Below are 18139 nucleotides of genomic sequence, written 5' to 3' on the forward strand. Positions count from 1 at the left end.
ATGTTAGGGAGCTCCCCAAGGCCATCTCCAATGTGTGTACAATATACCAACCATCTCCTTCAGTGAAGGAATCTTCTGGAGTTCCCAGCATGCTCAGCAGCCATCTGGTAATACTGGGCCTACCAGGGCTGGCTTTAGGCCTATTCGCCCGATTCCCTTGAATCAGGCCCCACGCCTAAGAGGGCCCCGCGCTGGCAGCTTTTTAATTTTTACTAACCCGGCAGCGGTCCGGGTCTTCGGCATTTCGGCGGCAGGTCCTTCAGTGGGCACTGCCTACATACCCCTGTTACTTTAAAGGAATTGCATAAATGTAGGGAGGGAAGTGCTGGAAGAAAGGTTTGATTTAAGCAATGTTCACACCTTCTGAAGAATCCCAATTAAGATGCATCTGACCGGGGTAACAGTGTGTAGTGATACCAAAGAGGTGATCCATTATTCTAGCTGAGCATTAATGAAATAAAATAAGTTAAACCGGCTCCATCTAAGCTAGTTACAGGGTCAGTATTGGTCTGTGTGTAGGGGTCAATGGTAACTTGTGTACATGTGTGAAAAGGTCAATGGTAGTTTGTGTGTGTCCTTAGGGAATGGAATCAGTGGTGTGTGTTGGGTCTGTGATATTTTGTGTGTGAGAGAGAAAAGGGGTACAGTCGGTGGACACCAGTGATACTGTGTGTGCGTGTGTGTAGGTCCGTGATAGTGGGGGTGTGTGGGAAAGCAGACGGTGAAAGATGTGTATAGTTATAGGGATTATTGGTATTGGGTGTGTGGGTCTAATGGTAGCGTGTGTTAGAGGTGTCAGTTCTTCGGGGTACTGAGTGCTGTTTTGCGTATGCTGTGTGTGTGGATGGTCAGTAGCGTTGTGTGGGGCTAGTGATTGTCTAGAGAGACATTAGCATTGTGTGTACACATGGATGGGGGGATGATACTGTTTGAGGATGTGTTTTTCTTCAAACTCCTTGCTTGTCCATCTCAGATTAAGACTGTTTGAAACAATCCGTGTATTGATGTCATCAGAGGAGTATGAATGCTAATCCAAATCCTGATAGCCCTAGCGTGTAGGTGCCAGCGTGTCTGTCATGTGCTGTGGTGTTTTCGTTCCGTAATATGGTTCTGTCTGTGTTTTTATCGCACTTCAGCTCCAAGAAAACCCCCCTCTCATCCCCCATCCGACCCCGTGGTGAAAAATAAAACAGAAACTTCAGTGACGCTTGCCTGGTCCCCTCCCAAAATGGAGCAACTCATTCTCATCGATGGCTACCTGGTGGAACGTAAGAAACTGGCTGGCTTTACCTGGATGAGATGTCACCAGTCTCACATCCCCATCCCAGAGTTCACAGTGAGCGACCTGGCAGAAGAGGCAGACTACCAGTTCCGAGTGTCCGCAGTCAACAGCTATGGGCAGAGCTCTTACCTAGAGTTCCCAGGAACCCTGCATCTCGGTGAGCCACACAAAGGGATTCAGACCACTCAGTTGACTAACAATATGGCCGTAATCTTGCAAGTCCTTGCCATGGGCATAGCAAAGCAACGCAAGGTGGCTGCGCTCCAGGACGCATGCGAGCAGGGCTATGCATTGAGCTCCTGCAAGGTTAAGTGCTAGGCGCAGGGAGCTCTGCACTGAATCTCAAGCCCTTGTAGTCTAGAATGCAGAGCTGTAGCTGAAGAGACATGATCTTAAAGGCACTCTTGAGCAGGTCAGTGAGCCAACTAGCTCTGCGTTCCTGTCTTGGACCTCAGTCGCGCTGCTAGATGGGGTTTGTGTGATGATTGTGCAGTCACACTCATGCAGACAGGATCAGGTTCCCTGGTGCTCCCTGCTCCACTCTGTCACTTTTTAACCTTACAATTCTATGGAGAAATGTGGGGATTGGGTTTTATTTCTGGGCTGCTGGGCTCTCTGCTAGAGGGTTGCTGTTTGTCTGTGATCTATTGTATTGAGTATTGGTTTGAAGTGACGAGGTGGATCTGATAGGTACCTCTTGCTATTATTTTATGAATCTATGGGCTATGTAAGTAAAATATGCCCAGCATTCTACCTTGCAGGAACAAGCCCTAACTCTATACCCTAACACCACTGATCTCCTGCTGTAGAAGTCAAATCCTGCAGCTCTTCCACAGGCAAAATGCCCATTGCCTTCAATGGATGCAAATGTTGCGGGAATTTGGTCTAATATCTTGTTTCCTTTTTCTCCCCCTAAGAGTTCTGAGCATAGTAGGCCTCACAGTGTCCTCTAGCTTCAGATTTATGTTTTGCTCTTCTCTGACAGAACCAGCATTGGCTGTGAAAACTCCCCTGACAGATGTTGAAGCTATTGCAGGAGGTGATGCTACCTTTATTGTTGACCTCACGACCGATTGTTCTGGCACCTGGTACCTTAATGGCAAAGCCATACAGAGCAGTGAAATATACATCATTCGGAGAACCAAAACTACCCACCTCCTCACCATAAAAAACGTCACCAAGAATGACGATGGAGCAGAGGTGAAATTTGTCGCCAAGAACGTTGAAACCAGTACCAAGATGAAAGTAAAAGGTAGTTACTTTGATCTCATCCATTTCTTCCTTCAGTCAAGGGAGGCAGGATGGTCTTGTGGTTAGAAAGGGGCTTGAGTGTTGAAGTCCCTAGGCTCTATTGCCAGCTCCTTTACTGGTTTGATATGCGACCTTAGACAAGTAACCTAAGCTTTCAGAGCCAGATTCTGATACCTGAGTAGTACCTCACTGACTCTAGTGGCATGACTTGAGGAGTAAGGGAATATTCAGTGTTTCTAAGAGCATCAGAATGTGACCTTGAGTTGCCTAAGATTCCCTCTCTGTGAAATGAGGATAACAACATTTACGTTTCACAAGGCAAAGCTTAATGAACATGGGTAAAAGGCTTGTTGACCCTTGGATGAGAAATCCCTGTGGAAGAATGTTTAAAGCATTAATGATTAGAAGGGAGCACACAGCTGATTGGGTGCCTCATACAATGCAAATACTGATGGTGAAATTCATTGCAGTGCAGAAGTAACTTCCTAAACATTTCTTAACCCCCCACATAAGCCCTTCCATGGGGGCATAAATGGGTTCAAATGTTTGTACAGCCTTGCGAAGGGGCAGTTTCACCCTGAGGACATTTGACCTCTAATTTGTTGTGTGTGATTGTTCTGACAAATGACAAAAATGGTTTAAAAATAACAATAATAATAAAAAGAGATGTTGGAACTTTAATGTTAGGTGGAGTGCAGGGGTCAGGAGAGTCTGGGTTTTCCAGGAGCAAAGGCAGAGTTGCACATAATGGCTTGTTAAGTTAAAACCTGAACCCATTCATTGGGCCACCCTAGCAGAATGGTGGCTTAGCAAGGAGAATCTATGGCATGTGGTGGGACCCTTGGTTTGAGGATTGTGTTCCTACCCTTATGGCAAACAGAGCTTGGCTGGTTCCGATTTTAGCTCTGCTGCAGAATATACCATGCTTGCTGGATGCTAAGATGGGGCAGCAGGCAGTAAGTGAGGTGACTTCATTTCCAGCACTTGCACCTTAGAGGGAAAGATGGACATGGGGGAACAGAGGCCAAAAAGCGGGAAAATATTCACCTGGGGGAAAAATGATACTCTTATTTACACATTCTGACTCTTACTGAACTCTGCTGGATTTCTTCTCTTGTCTTGGGAGTGAACAGGGTTGAGCCAACCACGAGTTTCTTCTGTGATTGGTTTAATATCCCAGCCTACATCGAGAGGCACTGGCTGCTTTAGTGTCTAAAAGGAATTCAAGTTGCCTGTGGAAGACTTCTATTGAGGAGAAAGGTTTAAAACCACGGCTTCAGTGCTCAGAGATACGTGTGTAATTGATTATGAGATTTTGGAGATAGCATCATATATGGTGCTCTACAAGGCATAAAAGTCAATGGGACAGATTCTTATCTCATTGACACCAGTGTAAATTCAGATCGAGTCCACTGAAGTAAGTGGAGTTGCTCTGTATTTACATTGGAGTGAGACCAAGATCTGGACCCAGGTTCGTTCTGAGGGGAGCTTGCAACCTAATGCAGACATATATGATATGTGAGATAGTATGATATAATAGCTTTCTTTCTTTCTTTCTTTCTTTCTTTCTTTCTTTCTTTCTTTCTTTCTTTCTTTCTTTCTTTCTTTCTTTCTTTCTTTCTTTCTTTCTTTCTTTCTTTCTTTCTTTCTTTCTTTCTTTCTTTCTTTCTCCCTCCCAGCTGCTGCAGTAAGAATCACCAACAAGAGTGGAGATATAGAAAAGGTCTCTGCTCGGCTGCGTGAGGAGGCACAGCTTTGGGCAGAGCTTTCAGACGTGGCTGCTGCTGTGAAGTGGATGAAGAATGGGAAGGAAATCCAGGCCAGTCCAAAATACGAATTGAAAACAGCAGAGAAGAAACGCATCCTGAAAATTCACAGCATCACAGCAGAGGATGCTGGCATTTATGAATGTGTCTGTGAAGGGGATGAAATAGTCTATCAGCTCTCAGTGAAAGGTGCATGAGTTGACTTTACTGGGCTGTTTCTGGTGAATGGCCTGCCCCCAGCCAGTGTGGTCTTTATGTGACAGAAAGGGAGCTCATGGAAGTTAGTGACACCCACCGCTCCAAAAGGAAGCGGAAGTACCTCCCTAGAAAGCGGTGGGGTGTGTGAGGTGAAGAGTATTTGGAAGCTGACACCAGACCCTGAGCTCTGCCGTAGTAGAGGCTCTGCCGTATCATCCATCCTGCTTCATGTCCCGGAAAGTGGATGAGAATGTCAGCTGGAGTTTGGTGTCATTGAGTGAGCCTGGGCTGTAGGAAAGGGAAATATGGTCTTGTGGTTAAGAAACCAGCCAGGTGATCAGGAGACATAGGCTCTATTCCTGCCAGGGACACAGATTCACTGTGTGGCTTTGGTCCAGTCACTTAGGGTATGTCTACACGGCCATAAATCACCCACAGCTGGCCTGTGTCAGCTGACTTGGGCTCGCAGGGCTTGGAGTGTAGATGCTCGGGCTGGAACCTGGGCTCTGAAAACCAGTGAGTGGGGAGGGGCCCAGAGGCTGGGCTCCAAATTGAGCTTGAATGTCTACACTGCGGTTTTATAGCCCCACAGCCTGAGCCCCGCAAGCCCGAGTCAGCTGACATGGGCCAGCCAGGAGTGTTTTACTGCAGTGTAGACATACCCTCAGGGACTGATCCAACTTTAGTTAAAGTGAATGGAGTAAGGCCCTCTGGGACTCAGCGTTTGCTCTCACTACATGGAGGATAAGAACAGGTGTGGGGAGCTGTAAGGCTTGATCCTTTAGTGTTTGTAAAGCACTCAGATGGAAGGCACAAGAGAAAGGCAAAGTCTCATAATTGTTTATTATTTGGTGTTTGCCAAGCTTTGTACAGATAAGGAAAGTTCAGCTTGTCTTCACTTGGTGTCACACAGCTTCTATTGTCCCTCAGCTCATGGTAATCCCCTTCTGCGTTCCTTCCTGTGGTTTGCTTCCTGTTCATTTAACAGGCATGTTGGCTACATGTCTGCTTTAACATTCAGCCCCTTTGACCCTCTGCATAACATTAGTGGATATAGGCCTAGTGCTTATAGGATAGCCAGACGTCCTGATAAAATCGGTACCATCCCGATATTTGGGTGGTTGTCCCAAGATTGGTTGGGACGAAATTTGTCCCGATATTTTGCTCCACCGGCAGCACTGTTTTTGTTTGTTTGTTTGTCTTTTTGTTCCGCTGGAGCACCCAGCCTTTTTGTTGTTGTTGTTTTTGCTCCACCGATGGAACCCCTCCCTCCTCCGATGTGTCCCGATATTTTACTCATCTCATCTGGTCACCCTAAGTACTTACAAACCTTCAGCCTCCTCAGGGAAGCTTAAGGCTCAGCCAGCCTATCAATGGGAGTGTTTCCATTGACTTCTATGGGAGCTGGAGCTGGCTTGAAAGGGCCAAATTATCCCCTGATTACTTTGGCTGGATTTTCATCCAGTTGTCTAATAAGGTGGGCCGTATAAAACCTGGTACAGGGCTACTACTTTCTACTCAGCACTGGTGAGGCCTGAGCTGGAGTACTGTACTGTGTTCCCATTTAGTTTAAAGAAGATGTGAACAAATTGGAAGGAGGCCAGAGGAAAGCAACTATAGTAAGAGGTTTGGAAAGCCTGGCCTACAAGGAAAGGTTGAAAGAACTGGCTATGTTTAGCTTAGAGAAGAGAATGCTGAGGGGGATCGTGACAACAGTGTTCAAATACGTGAGAGGTTGTTGTAAAGCAGACGATATTCAATTGTTCTCTATGTCCCTCAAGGGTAGGACAAGAAGTAATTGTCTTTGCAGCAAGGGAGATTCAGTTTAGCTATAAGGGAAAACTATCTAATGACAATGATAGTTCGGCACTGGAACAGGTTACCAAGCGAGGCTGTGAAATCCTTGTCACTGGAAATTTTTCAGAACAGGTTAGACAAACACCTGGCACGGATGGTGCAGGTTTACTCGATCCTGCCACAGTGCAGGAGGCTGGACTAGATGACCTCTTGAGGTTCCTTCCAGCCCTACACTTCTATGATTCTATATTGTAGCCTGTTGTCAGACCAAAACCAGGAGTTATATTACTCAACGGTCACGTGGCAGGATTAGGGCATTTGGCATCCTGCAGCCCTTACCTGGCCAAAACTCCTTTGACTCCAGTGAGGGTTTTGCCTAAGAAAGGACACAGAGACTGTGCCTTCAATGCATTTGCCTCAGACCTGGCCTTCCTCCTTTCCTCTGGGAATGGTTGTGTGAGATGCTGACTGGAGGAGCAGGAGAAGGATAAGTGAGCTGTGTTTGTGGCGGGAGATCAGAGGGTTAAGAGAGAGGGAAGAATCTTGACTGGTTTGATGGTGTACGTGGAGCAGTTGACACAGCTATTGTCGGTAGCGTAATCCTTTTTCTTTCATCATCCCATACTGAGGTCCAAATTCCACGCTCAGGTTTTCACGCCAGGCTCTGATTTCAGTGAATATAAATCTGTACGTCTCCCGTAAGACGATTTGGTCTCTGACCCTGAGAATATGCAGAGCAGGGATCTGTGCAGGGTCCTATATTAAGCACAGTAACACAGAGACCTAGCCATCTTTCTCCCAACCTATGATTGGCTCCTCCTAACCGTGTGTATCTATGACACCCCCTCCCCTTTGTCAGCATTTTCTGGCCTGTGACCTCCTTCAGCCTGTGATTCCCTGTCCTTCCACCAACCCACCCACCTCTACCTGCCTGTGAGTCTGCAGTCTCTGTTAACTCTCATATGCCCATGGGAGGAAGCAACATACATAACTGAAAAATGAATGCTCACTTGCTAGATTCTTCAGAGAGCAAACACAAAACAGGCATGAACACACATGAAAAGAATTCATTCAAAAATTCAGCTATTTGTGGAGAGCTTTTTGCTGGCTACAGCTGGCTGCAGAATGATTTAATTCTCATACTCTCTCTGTCCCTGCCTGTCTCTCAGTGTATTTTTTTTCACTCTGTCAGATCTGCCCACCACTTTATATTGGATTAGCTGGAAGATATTCACAAATATTTTCACCTAAATGTAGCTCTCAAATGAGGATCTGTGTTAATATTTTTTTGGTGCTGCATTGAGGGAGTTACATATGAAACTCCCACTGTACTCGCACTTTGGCTGCAAATGTATCCTCTTTGGCATCTTTTCGATTGCTGTAGTTACCCAAAGCAGTCTTTACACCAGAGGTTAGTGACTGAATGGAGTCCTGTAAGAAAAACTAGAACAGCTAACATACCCCCCCCACACACCTTTCTTGGCCATTCTCCCATTTGTCTGTTTAGTCACTTCTTGTGTGTTGTCTAAATCCTAGATTGTGAGAGCTTTAGGGCAGGGACTATCTTTGTTTTATTTGTTTGTGCAGTTCCTTAGTACGATTGGCTTTGATCCCTGTTAGGGGTTCTTAAATGCTACTGCCGTACAAATCATCATGAATCAAATTTTCATCATTATTTAATCAAGTTTTTTAAGATTGTTTCTATTGGGAATCTCTCCTTACTATTGGGCTGCCCAGATCTCAAAGCATCAATTCTGCTCCTGAGCTAAAGGAGAATTCCCATTAGTTATAACTGACAGCAGCACTAATGTTCCCTTCCAAGCCTGGGGAGAGCCTGGAAGTGGCATTCTCAGCTTCTTGGCTCCCAGACTGAAAGGGTCGATAGCTATTTTCAGTTGGGATGATTAGTAACCTGGATAGTAGAGGTTGGGCTTCTGTCCAGTGGTGATGTGGAAGAAGTTCTGCACACTCATCTCTGTTAGAAAGAACAATGATTTAAAAAAAAAAACAAACATTGGCAGTATCGTAAAAAGAGAGTTGAATTTATTTACAGTGTATCAAGCACTTCAGTGCCCAGCAATTCAGTATTGGTTCTCCCTTCATAAAAGAGCCCAGCAACTGTATAAAAGTTGTTCAGATTTTTTCCCCTTTGAATTAAGGGTAAAAACATATCTATGTATTCTTCTGTCAGAGCAGTTTTGATCATACTGGACCAACAAGCAGATTTAAACTTTTGCTGTACTTTTTTTAAATGACATGACAGAATTTTAGGACATTAATTTCCTTACTTGGAATAAATGGTATTATGTCGTTAGGCACATATTTTGAGTTAATAATTATTGCTGCAGTTGTGTATTTGGATCTACACGTTGAATGGGGTGAGGTTATACTGGTGAATTGATTATTCCACTACAAATTACTGTAACACTGGGTTATTTTAAGTCTTTTGTGTTCTAGTTGGTTTCCTATAAGGAATATCTTTTCATTTTTAGAGGGTGTTGGTAATTCTATAGATTTATAGTACAGAACAACTCAAATTATCCAGATTACATTTAAATATCTTGTAAGGTCCCATCTAGATAAATACAGTAATTTAATAAGCCTCAGTGTTTCCCCTAATATTTGTTCATTCTCTCTTCCTTTCTTTCTTTCATTCTTTCCTTCCTGCCTCATTAAGATTATTTTGCAAGTTATCATCTTGGATGATAACTGAAAATCACCCGCTGTTGAAACATGAAATTCTTATTCAAAGACCCAAATGTAGAGTACATTCTAAGGCAGCCTTTGCTCACACGAAGTATCCTCATTCACCTGAGTAGTTCCATTGACTAGCGGAACTGCTTGCACAAATAGAGCATATGACAAAGGCTTCCCGGATCAGGTCCTAAAATAACGTGAGGTAATTAGCCAAAATCAGGAATCCAGGAGCAACCTACTAGATCCTAAGTGCGGGGGGGATGGCCAGGATGTCCTCTCGAGGTCCCTTCTAGCCCTACTTTTCTAGGATTCTGTGATTCCTAATTCAAGAGTATGTAGCTAGCTGCACGGGTAGATGAACTGACAAAATGGACACAGTTCCTTACTAGTGCCATTTTCCATTTTGTTTCAGCACTCGTGCACTTCACAAACAAAGAGAAAGCTGGCGGTGTTCTCATCGCCACCTCTGGAAAACAGGCCGAGTTTGTTTCTGAGACCTCTGAAGCCAATGTCATGGTGCAGTGGTACAAAGATGGCAAAGAAATCAGGCGCACAAAGAAATTCACCCTGGAGGATAACGGAAAGCTGCACAAGCTCATCGCCTCAGCTGTAACGAAAGAAGATGAGGGAACGTACATGTGCAAAGTTGGAGAGGACACTCTAGTTTTCAATTTAAAGGTCTCAGGTGAGTTCATGAGGCAAGTGTGAGCAGGGCTTATGTTGGGTACTGAAGTCCTGGCTCATCATACAGGAACATTATCACTTAGATTGTAAGCTCATTGAGACAGAGGATGCCATCTTTATGTGTGTACAGCACCTAGCACAGTGAGACCCTGATCTCTAGGCACGTCTTCAATACACATAAACAACAATAATAGTAATATTCAAGTCACTAATGGAATGACTAGAGATGGGCCCAAGCCAAAACCTCAGATCTAAACACCCCAGACTTCGGACAGGTTTGCATCTGGATCTGGGTCTGAATCCTGTAGTTCGGTCCCATCTAGAGCACATTGCCTCAACAATTTACACTCCCTTTGAGCTCCCTCCTGCAAGATGGGGTTTGAGAGTCATGGGCTACCTTCTGAGAAAGCCTTGGTGCCCAGTTACACTCGAGTTCTGCGCTCCTGTGGAACGTTTGTGGTCTCGGAGTGCGAATCATTCCTTTAGGTAGCTGGACCTATCCCAGAAGTAGGGTGCATGCCCCTCAGGCCAAATGAGGGGGGAGTCCTAGAACTGATGTATTCCAGTCCAGAGCTGGACAGGGGATGGATCACTTGATGATTGCCTGTTCTGTTCATTCCCTCTGGGGCACCTAGCATTGGACACTGTCGGCAGACAGGATACTGGGCTAGATGGACCTTTGGTCTGATCCAGTATGGCCTTTTTATGTTCAGAGCTAATGGTATTGAGGAGACATCATAAAAAAATGCTCTGTGAAATCCATCCGACTCCGCACACAGGGATCGGTGGGAAGTTTTTCTGGGTTTGTTTCACTGGATTTTGCTTTGAGTTTCATCCTCAAATGATTCCAAAATCTCAAAACTTGAAACTACCAAGTTTCATTTGGTCATGGTCAAAGCTACTGAATTTCACGTTGTTTCCACCAGAACTTGTAGCCTGGCTCAGGCAAACTTGACCCATGTCTACCAAAAGATTTTGAAACCTCAGTGAACTTTTTGGCAAACGGGCTGAGTTTCAGGCTCCTAAGAAAACTCTAAACCAGACAGGTTTCACGTTTCAGAATAAAAAATGTCCTGAGTGCTAATCAGAAGCACTGCTAGGCGACAGGTCAGAACTAAGACTGGGAAATAAGCTGCCTTTGTAGTAGTGAATGTTCTCCATAAACCTTTAATGCCCGGACTCCAATGAAGCTATTATTCCATAGTCAAATAGTTCTTGTAAAAATAGATTACTCCTAATGATAGATAAGTTTTAACAGAAATGTTTGTTCCTTGGTGCTGTAGAAATGGTTGGCAAGGGTCTTAGTTGTCCTTGGGATACTTGGCAACCGAAAGCAACAGGTGCTGCAGAATAATATGTAATGTTAAACGAAGGTTACTTATCACTGACAGCCATCAACTTACTCTGCAGCAGGCTAGCCTGATTGAGTGCATGGTGTGAAATACATGTTACACTCACTGTTGCTTGTTAGCATGAGCAATGGGATGTGTCATACATGTTTGTTCCCAGATTAATCTATGAGGTGCTTATCTCTATGCAGCAATGTACAGGCCTCCACTATTTGAGATAAAGGAAAATGCCATTAAATGCACACAGCAGTAGGTTTTTATTATTTGCATGGACTGGCTTCTTCTTTTCTCAAGACTAAACATGTCCAATTTTTAATCTCTCCTTACAGATCAGGTTTTCTTAACCTTTTATCATGTCTATTGCTCTTTTCTGAACTCTTTCCAGTTTGTCTACATCTTTCCTAAAGGCTGATGTACAGAACTGGACATAGTACTCCAGCTGAGGCCACACCAGTGCCAATTAGAAGGTCCCTTCCAATTAACCCCCATGTCTTACATATGACTCCTATCAACTTCTGCCCTCAGCTACACTCATATGCAACTCCCTTAGTGACAACCATGTTGTCATTACACTCTGTAACCATATTCATCCTTCCTGCGTTAGGCTGAAATACATAGCACCAGCTTCTGCACATGGTTAGTATACACACAGCTCCCATAGAAGTCAGGGGATCCATTTTTAGTAACTCCCTGGAAGGGTCATCAGAAGGGTTTGAACTTGGGACCTTTAGCACAGACCTCTACCACTTGAGCTAAAGGAGAAATTCCACTAGTGGGTGGCTGTGGTTGGCTGTTATCTGTGACCCTGTTACTGGAGGGGAATGAAACACAAGCAAATTACACATGTAAATTCTTCCATAGATGGAACCCCAGGCCCTGGAGATCACTAACATTGAAATCATGCCAGGGTGTAACTGGGTTGTTCTTATGTTGCTCTAGGTTAATGGAGGGACACAAACTACTTTTCCTTCTTCTTTTTAGATGAAGTTGTTAAGTTTGTCAACAAGCCTAAAGCAACACCAGAAATTTCAGTCAGTCCTTCTGAGGGTCTAGAGCTGGCGTGTGAGGTCTCGGTGGCGAGTGGAGCTGTTGTGTGGAAGAAGGATCAAACTGAAGTTAAGCAGGACCAGAGAACGACAGTCACCTCTCAGGGAACAGACCGAAAGCTCATCATCAAGAATGTGACACAGCATGACCAAGGGAGCTACACCTGTGAATCAAAGGATGACAAAGTAACATTCCAAGTCAAAGTCAAAGGTGAGCAGATATGTGAAATCTCAGGAGCAATAAAATACTTAATCCTGGATAGCATCTTGCATCTAAGGTGCATCCCCAAACCCTTTTCAGGGTAAATAACTCTGCCACAGGGCTTGATTTTCAGTGAAGCCTGAAACCTGCCTCTACTTTTGTATGTGCAATTGGGTGTCCACAAATAAATGCACGTGCAACATGCTGTGGCTGCAGAGGGTAGCTCTTGGATATCTAGTGACCTGCCTGCACCATTGCACCTGCAACATCAGGTCCACAGAATTAAAACACAAAATAATAGCAGAAAGTCAGTAGCGGGTGAGAGATAAACTAAGAGATGTAGCTAAAAGCAAAGAGGGATGTTTGAAGTGACACAGAAAAGCTCTTCCAAATAGCAAGAGGAGCTGGTTTTTTCAGCATTGATGAATTGGTTGTGTGTAGTGACAAGAGGAATTTGATGTTAGGCACGTAGTGGAAAACACTCATAGCAAAGAGAGAAAGAGTCTGTGAGGGGGTCTGGGTCTGGTGCATAGAAGGTTTGTGGAGAGCAGTTTTGAACAGGATCTCGAAGCTGACAGGGCTTTGTCTGGGGTCGTGAGAGCTAGGAAGTACAGTAGAAGCTCAGAGTTACCAACACCTCGGGAAGGGAGATTGTTCGTAACTCTGAAATGTTCGTAACTCTCAACACAACATTCTGGTTGTTCTTTCAAAAGTTTACAACTGAGCATTGACTTAATACAGCTTTGAAACTTTACTATGCAGAGAAAAATGCTGCTTTTAACCATCTTAATGTAAATGAAACAAGCACAGAAAGAGTTTCTTTACCTTGTCAAATCTTTTTTTTAACTTTCTCTTTATTCTTAGTAGCTTGCATTTAACACAATACTGTACTGTTTGATTTTTTTTGTCTCTGCTGCTGCCTGATTGTGTGCTTCCAGTTCCAAATGAGGTGTGTGGTTGGCCAGTCAGTTCGTAACTCTGGTGTTTGTAACTCTGAGGTTCTACCATTTGTGGTTATTGTGGGCCACGTCTTGCTTTGCTGTTCTTTGAAATCCTCCATTGGTACCAAACAGTCTCTTGCTCACTGCCCCAGTTTTGACAAACTAGGAGGTAGGAGGCCACCTGCTGCAAAGCTATCCGCAAGCTAATCAGGACTAAGACAGGGCCGTGTTTGGATGGGAAGCCACCAAGGAACATTTAGGGGCGGGAAGAAGTCAGTGGAATTACTCTAGATCGGCGTGGGCAAACTTTTTGGCCTGAGGGCCACACCTGGGTATGGGAATTGTATGGTGGGCCATAAATGCTCACAAAATTGGGTGTTGGGGTGCGGGAGGTGGTGAGGGCTCCGGCTGGGGGTGCAGGGTCTGGGGTGGGGCCAGATATGAGGAGTTCAGGGTGCGTGAGGGGGCTCCTTGCTGGGGCAGGGGGTTGGGTTTGGGGGTCAGGGCTCCGGCTGTGGGTGCAGGGTCTGGGGATGAGGGGTTGGGGGTGCAGGAGGGTGCTCTGGGCTGGGGCCAAGGGGTTTGGAGGGGGACCAGGGCTGGGGCAGGGGGTTGGGGCATGGGAGGGGGTTGGGGTGCAGGCTCTGGGTGGTGCTTACCTCAAGCAGCTCCCAGAAGCATCAGCACATCCCCCCTCTGGCTCCTATGCAGAGGTCTGGCCAGGTGGCTCTGCATGCTGCTCTGTCTGCAGGCGCCACCCCTGCACCTCTCATTGGCCATGGTTCCCGGCCAATGGGAGCTGTGGGGCTGGGAGCAGCGTGCAGAGTCCCTTGACTGCCCCTATGTATAGGAACCGGAGGGAGGACATGCTACTGCTACTGGGAGCCGCGCAGAGTGGGGAAAGCCCCCAACTCTGCTCCCTGGCTGGAGCGCCGGAGTGGGGCAAGCTCCGGACCCCACTCTCCATCAGGAGCTCGAGGGTCAGATTCAAAAAGTTTGTAGGGCCAGATACAGCCCCTGGGCTATAGTTTGCCCACCCCTGCTCTGGATTTATACCAGGGTAACTGACAGCAAAGCTTAGCTCTTAATGTTTGTGAAACTGTGTGATCCTTGGACTAAAGTGCAGTGTGGTGGTGATCAGTCAGGGTCATCGCGTGATCTCTCTTTATGGACGTGCAGTGCAGCAGTCTACAGCAGCTTTAGCGGATAGTGTTTTCTGTTGGGAAGGACGGATGGTCTTGGGATGAAGGCATTGGGTTGGGAATCAGTAGATCTTGGTTACGTTCCTAGCTCTGCAAGAGACTTCCCATGTGACTTTGAGATATGCCTCTCTCGATGTCTCAGTTCCCCATCTGTAAAATGGGAACAAAGATAGGGAAGTGTCTCAGAGAGCTGTTGTGAGGATATAGTCATTAACGTTCCTGAGGTGCTAAAATATGACAGTGATATGGGGAGACTGCAAAAGGACATACGTGACTGTATTTCCATCTTGCAGAGACGGAAGAGGTGTTTGCAAACAAGGAGAAGGTGCGGAAGGAGGTGAAGGCCGTTCTGACAGAGAGCGCCACCCTCAGCTGTGAGGTAACTCAGGCCAAGACTGAAGTGAAATGGTACAAGGATGGGAAACTGATCACCTCCAGCAAGAAATTCAAAGTGGAGTCTGAGGGCAAATCCCGGCATCTGGTCGTGGAGCAGGTGGAGAAGAACGACTCTGGAGAGTACACCTGTGAGGCCGCAGGCCAGAAACTGACCTTCAAAGTTCTTGTCACTGGTAAGAGAGAGTATTTTCTTTCAACTGAAGGGCTGATTTGCTGCCATTGCTGGTTTAAATATTGTAGAATAAAGTGCGTTTCCCACACTGGTAGGATGTTGGAAAGATGCTCTGATTTATATTTTGTTGACTTCTCTTTCTGGGTCTTTTCTCAAGTTCTCTGCTGACATGATAAAATGGATTATTTCATCTTCTTCTGTTCTTGCTTTGAGCTGTACTGCCATGGAGACTGGGGAGAGTTGGACCAGACTTGGGGCTATTCTGGAGACACAAGGTCTCTGCAGGTCTCCTGAGGTTCAGATTCTGGGGCTGGAACATGTATAAAATGTCATCAGGCAAAAGCAGCTTAAGCACATCCAATGCAATCACGTCTACCCTGTCCTCGCCACTGCTGCTCGGCCTGAAAAATCACTAGCTCTCCTCTTTCATTCTCTCTTCCTTCCTCCTCCTAATAGCCTCTTTCTCATAGAATCATAGAATATTAGGGTTGGAAGAGCACTCAGGAGGTCATCTAGTTCAATCCCCTGCTCAGAGCAGGACCCAACACCAACTAAATCATCCAAAGACACAGACACACACACAGGGATGGCCTGTCCATATAGGCGAACTAGGTGGTCGCCTAGGGTGCCAAGTTAAACGGGGTGCCAAATTTGAGGAAAAAAATCAAATAAAAAAAATGAAAAAAAAAATGAAAAAGATGGAAAATAGAAATAACGAAGATGTCATTATTTCAATTCCCGTGCTTGTACGGAGGGAATATGAATTATAATTCATTTGTCTACATTTCTGAGAATTTATTAATATGTCAAATCTTTTACTTACTGCAAAAAAAAATATTTTAGCAAAAATTTTTTTCAATTTGCGACGTAGGGTCAAGATGACCCACTCTTCAGTTTTGATAAGCAATAACTCAGCCACAATGAAACACATCCAACAGTGGCAAGAGCTGCAATGCTAGTGACACCTAACTCAAATATACATCAAGGTCACATAGCCGGAAATTCATATAGAGCGGAGTTATCACGTGTTGATACATGTCAAACGGTCATTTTAACACACGCCGCAGGTAAGTGATTAAGAATCGAGTGAATATTATGGAAAATTGTGTTTCTTCATGCCAAAGAATAAAGAATAACGTCTTTCAGTGTTATAAATCCAAAATGTGAGTATCTTTAAACGTTATTAAACCTTATCGTTATTATCGGGCTGTATAATTATGAACTTTTCTTAGTGTCCTGAGTAGATGGTGCAATTTCTTAGTGAACTTTTCTTTGTTATAACTGGTTCACATGTACTAAATAAGGTCCATAAAAGAAAAGTAACAGTGTTAACACTTAATAGACGACGAAAGTGATGACATCACACTCCAAGCGGGTAACCATGAGGAAGGGGGTTATTTTCCAAACAACCGGTGTCAGATTATAACATTGAAAAAAGCCATTTTGTTTCTGTGTAAACGCTGTAACTAACTGTTTTAATAGGCAAGTGAGTGTATATTACTAATCATTGAACCTTTAAGCAGTGAAAAGAGGTGTTGGGATGGCTGCAATATGGTTTAAATTGCCAACCATGTGGTGGGTGTGTCAGCCATTCTTAATGCTATAATGCTTGCAGTCGGGAGCACAGTAAATAACAATATTCAAATGCCCCGTGGCAGTGAGAGGAAAAAGAAACCCCCCAGGAGCTGATTATCATAAATGAAAGGCTGAGAAGGAAAAGGACCAAGCAAAACAGCAGGGATCCTTCCTGAAATATCTTCTCTTTAATCCAAATAAAGATGGAAGCAGTTCTCAGCATTCAGATGAAGGACTTTTACTTGGAGAGGAGGTTAGCTCACATCTGCATGGAAGCAGTTTGAACATCAAGATGAAGGTATATTATTTCGAGATGAGGGTAGCTCACATCCACAAAAAAGCAGTTTGGAAACTCAAGACGATGGAAGGCAGCTCACAGCATCAGACTAATATGGAAGCAGAGAAAATATATTCACCTTCAGAGACACATGCAGAAATTGAAGTAAATGATGTAGAAGGAAGAAAGGACAAGGAAGTTACAAACAAGTTACAATATGGGGACCCAGCTTCATGGCCCAGATGTGATGACAGGATGTGGCAAATTGCGGTGGAACATGGACCCAAACAAGTTCATGAATTTCCCTTCCCTAAGGATGGAAATAAAAGAAAATTCTCTGCTCAGCATTACAAGAGGAAACTCATTAATGGGGAAGAAATTCATCGAAACTGGTTACAATGTTCAGTGTTGAAGGACTCTGTGTTTTGCTTTTGCTGCAAGTTGTTTAGAAATCAAGCAATTGGTACATCACTTACTGAAAATGGTTCGTAGGACTGGAAAAACATACCTTCAATTCTCTCTTCACATGAAAGAAGTACAGAACATTTGGAATGTTTTCAAAATTGGAAAGAACTCGAATTATGATTGAAAAAAGGAAAAGTATTAATGAAGAAAATTTACGTGTGATCAAGGAAAAAGAAAAATATTGGCAACAAATATTAGAGTGTCTGATTGCTTTAGTGAGAGTTCTTGGTGGGCAAAATTTAGCATCCCGAAGCCGCGGTAGAAATGAAAAATTATGCACTCCAGGTAATGGAAACTTTTTAAAATTTGTTGAATACCTAGCTTTGTTTGATCCAGTCATGAAGGAGAATCTACGTAAAATAACTGATCATGAATCACAGGTCCATTACTTTGGAAAAATATGTAGAATGAGCTGATTCAAATCCTAGCAAATGCTATTAAAAAGAAAATTGTAGAAGCTGCCCATTCTGCAAAATACTTTTCAATAATACCGGACTGTACTCCAGATGTGAGTCATGATGAACAAATGACGATGATCATTCGTTTTGTGGATGTGGAAATGTCTGCTGATGAAGACAATGTTGAAGTGCTCATAAAGGAACATTTTTGGGGTTTCGTACCACTGAAGGAGACGACTGGAGCATTTAAGACTGAAACTATTCTACAAGAGCTTGAAACAATGTAATTATCTGTTGAAAACGTACGTGGCCAAGGCTATGATAATGAGAGCAATATGAAGGGTAAAGACAGTGGTGTGCAAAGGACAATGATGGAAATCAATCCTAGGGCCTTTTTCGTTCCTTGCAGTGCGCATTCTCTGAATTTGGTTGTCAATGATG

General features: G+C 44.4%; 1 protein-coding gene across 1 annotated transcript in view; it reads left to right on the top strand.

Annotated features, from left to right (window-relative positions):
* Nucleotides 1–18139, top strand: part of OBSCN (obscurin, cytoskeletal calmodulin and titin-interacting RhoGEF) — a 297128-nt gene that overhangs the window by 22461 nt on the left and 256528 nt on the right. The window contains exons 5-10 of the mRNA XM_039523906.1: nt 1137–1439; nt 2268–2534; nt 4213–4488; nt 9404–9676; nt 12006–12281; nt 14709–14984. Coding sequence (XP_039379840.1) covers nt 1137–1439; nt 2268–2534; nt 4213–4488; nt 9404–9676; nt 12006–12281; nt 14709–14984 — 1671 coding nt within the window. The remainder of the gene's footprint in view (nt 1–1136; nt 1440–2267; nt 2535–4212; nt 4489–9403; nt 9677–12005; nt 12282–14708; nt 14985–18139) is intronic.

This window comes from Mauremys reevesii, linkage group 2 (assembly GCF_016161935.1).
Source record: "Mauremys reevesii isolate NIE-2019 linkage group 2, ASM1616193v1, whole genome shotgun sequence".
Taxonomy (NCBI): Eukaryota; Metazoa; Chordata; order Testudines; family Geoemydidae; genus Mauremys; species Mauremys reevesii.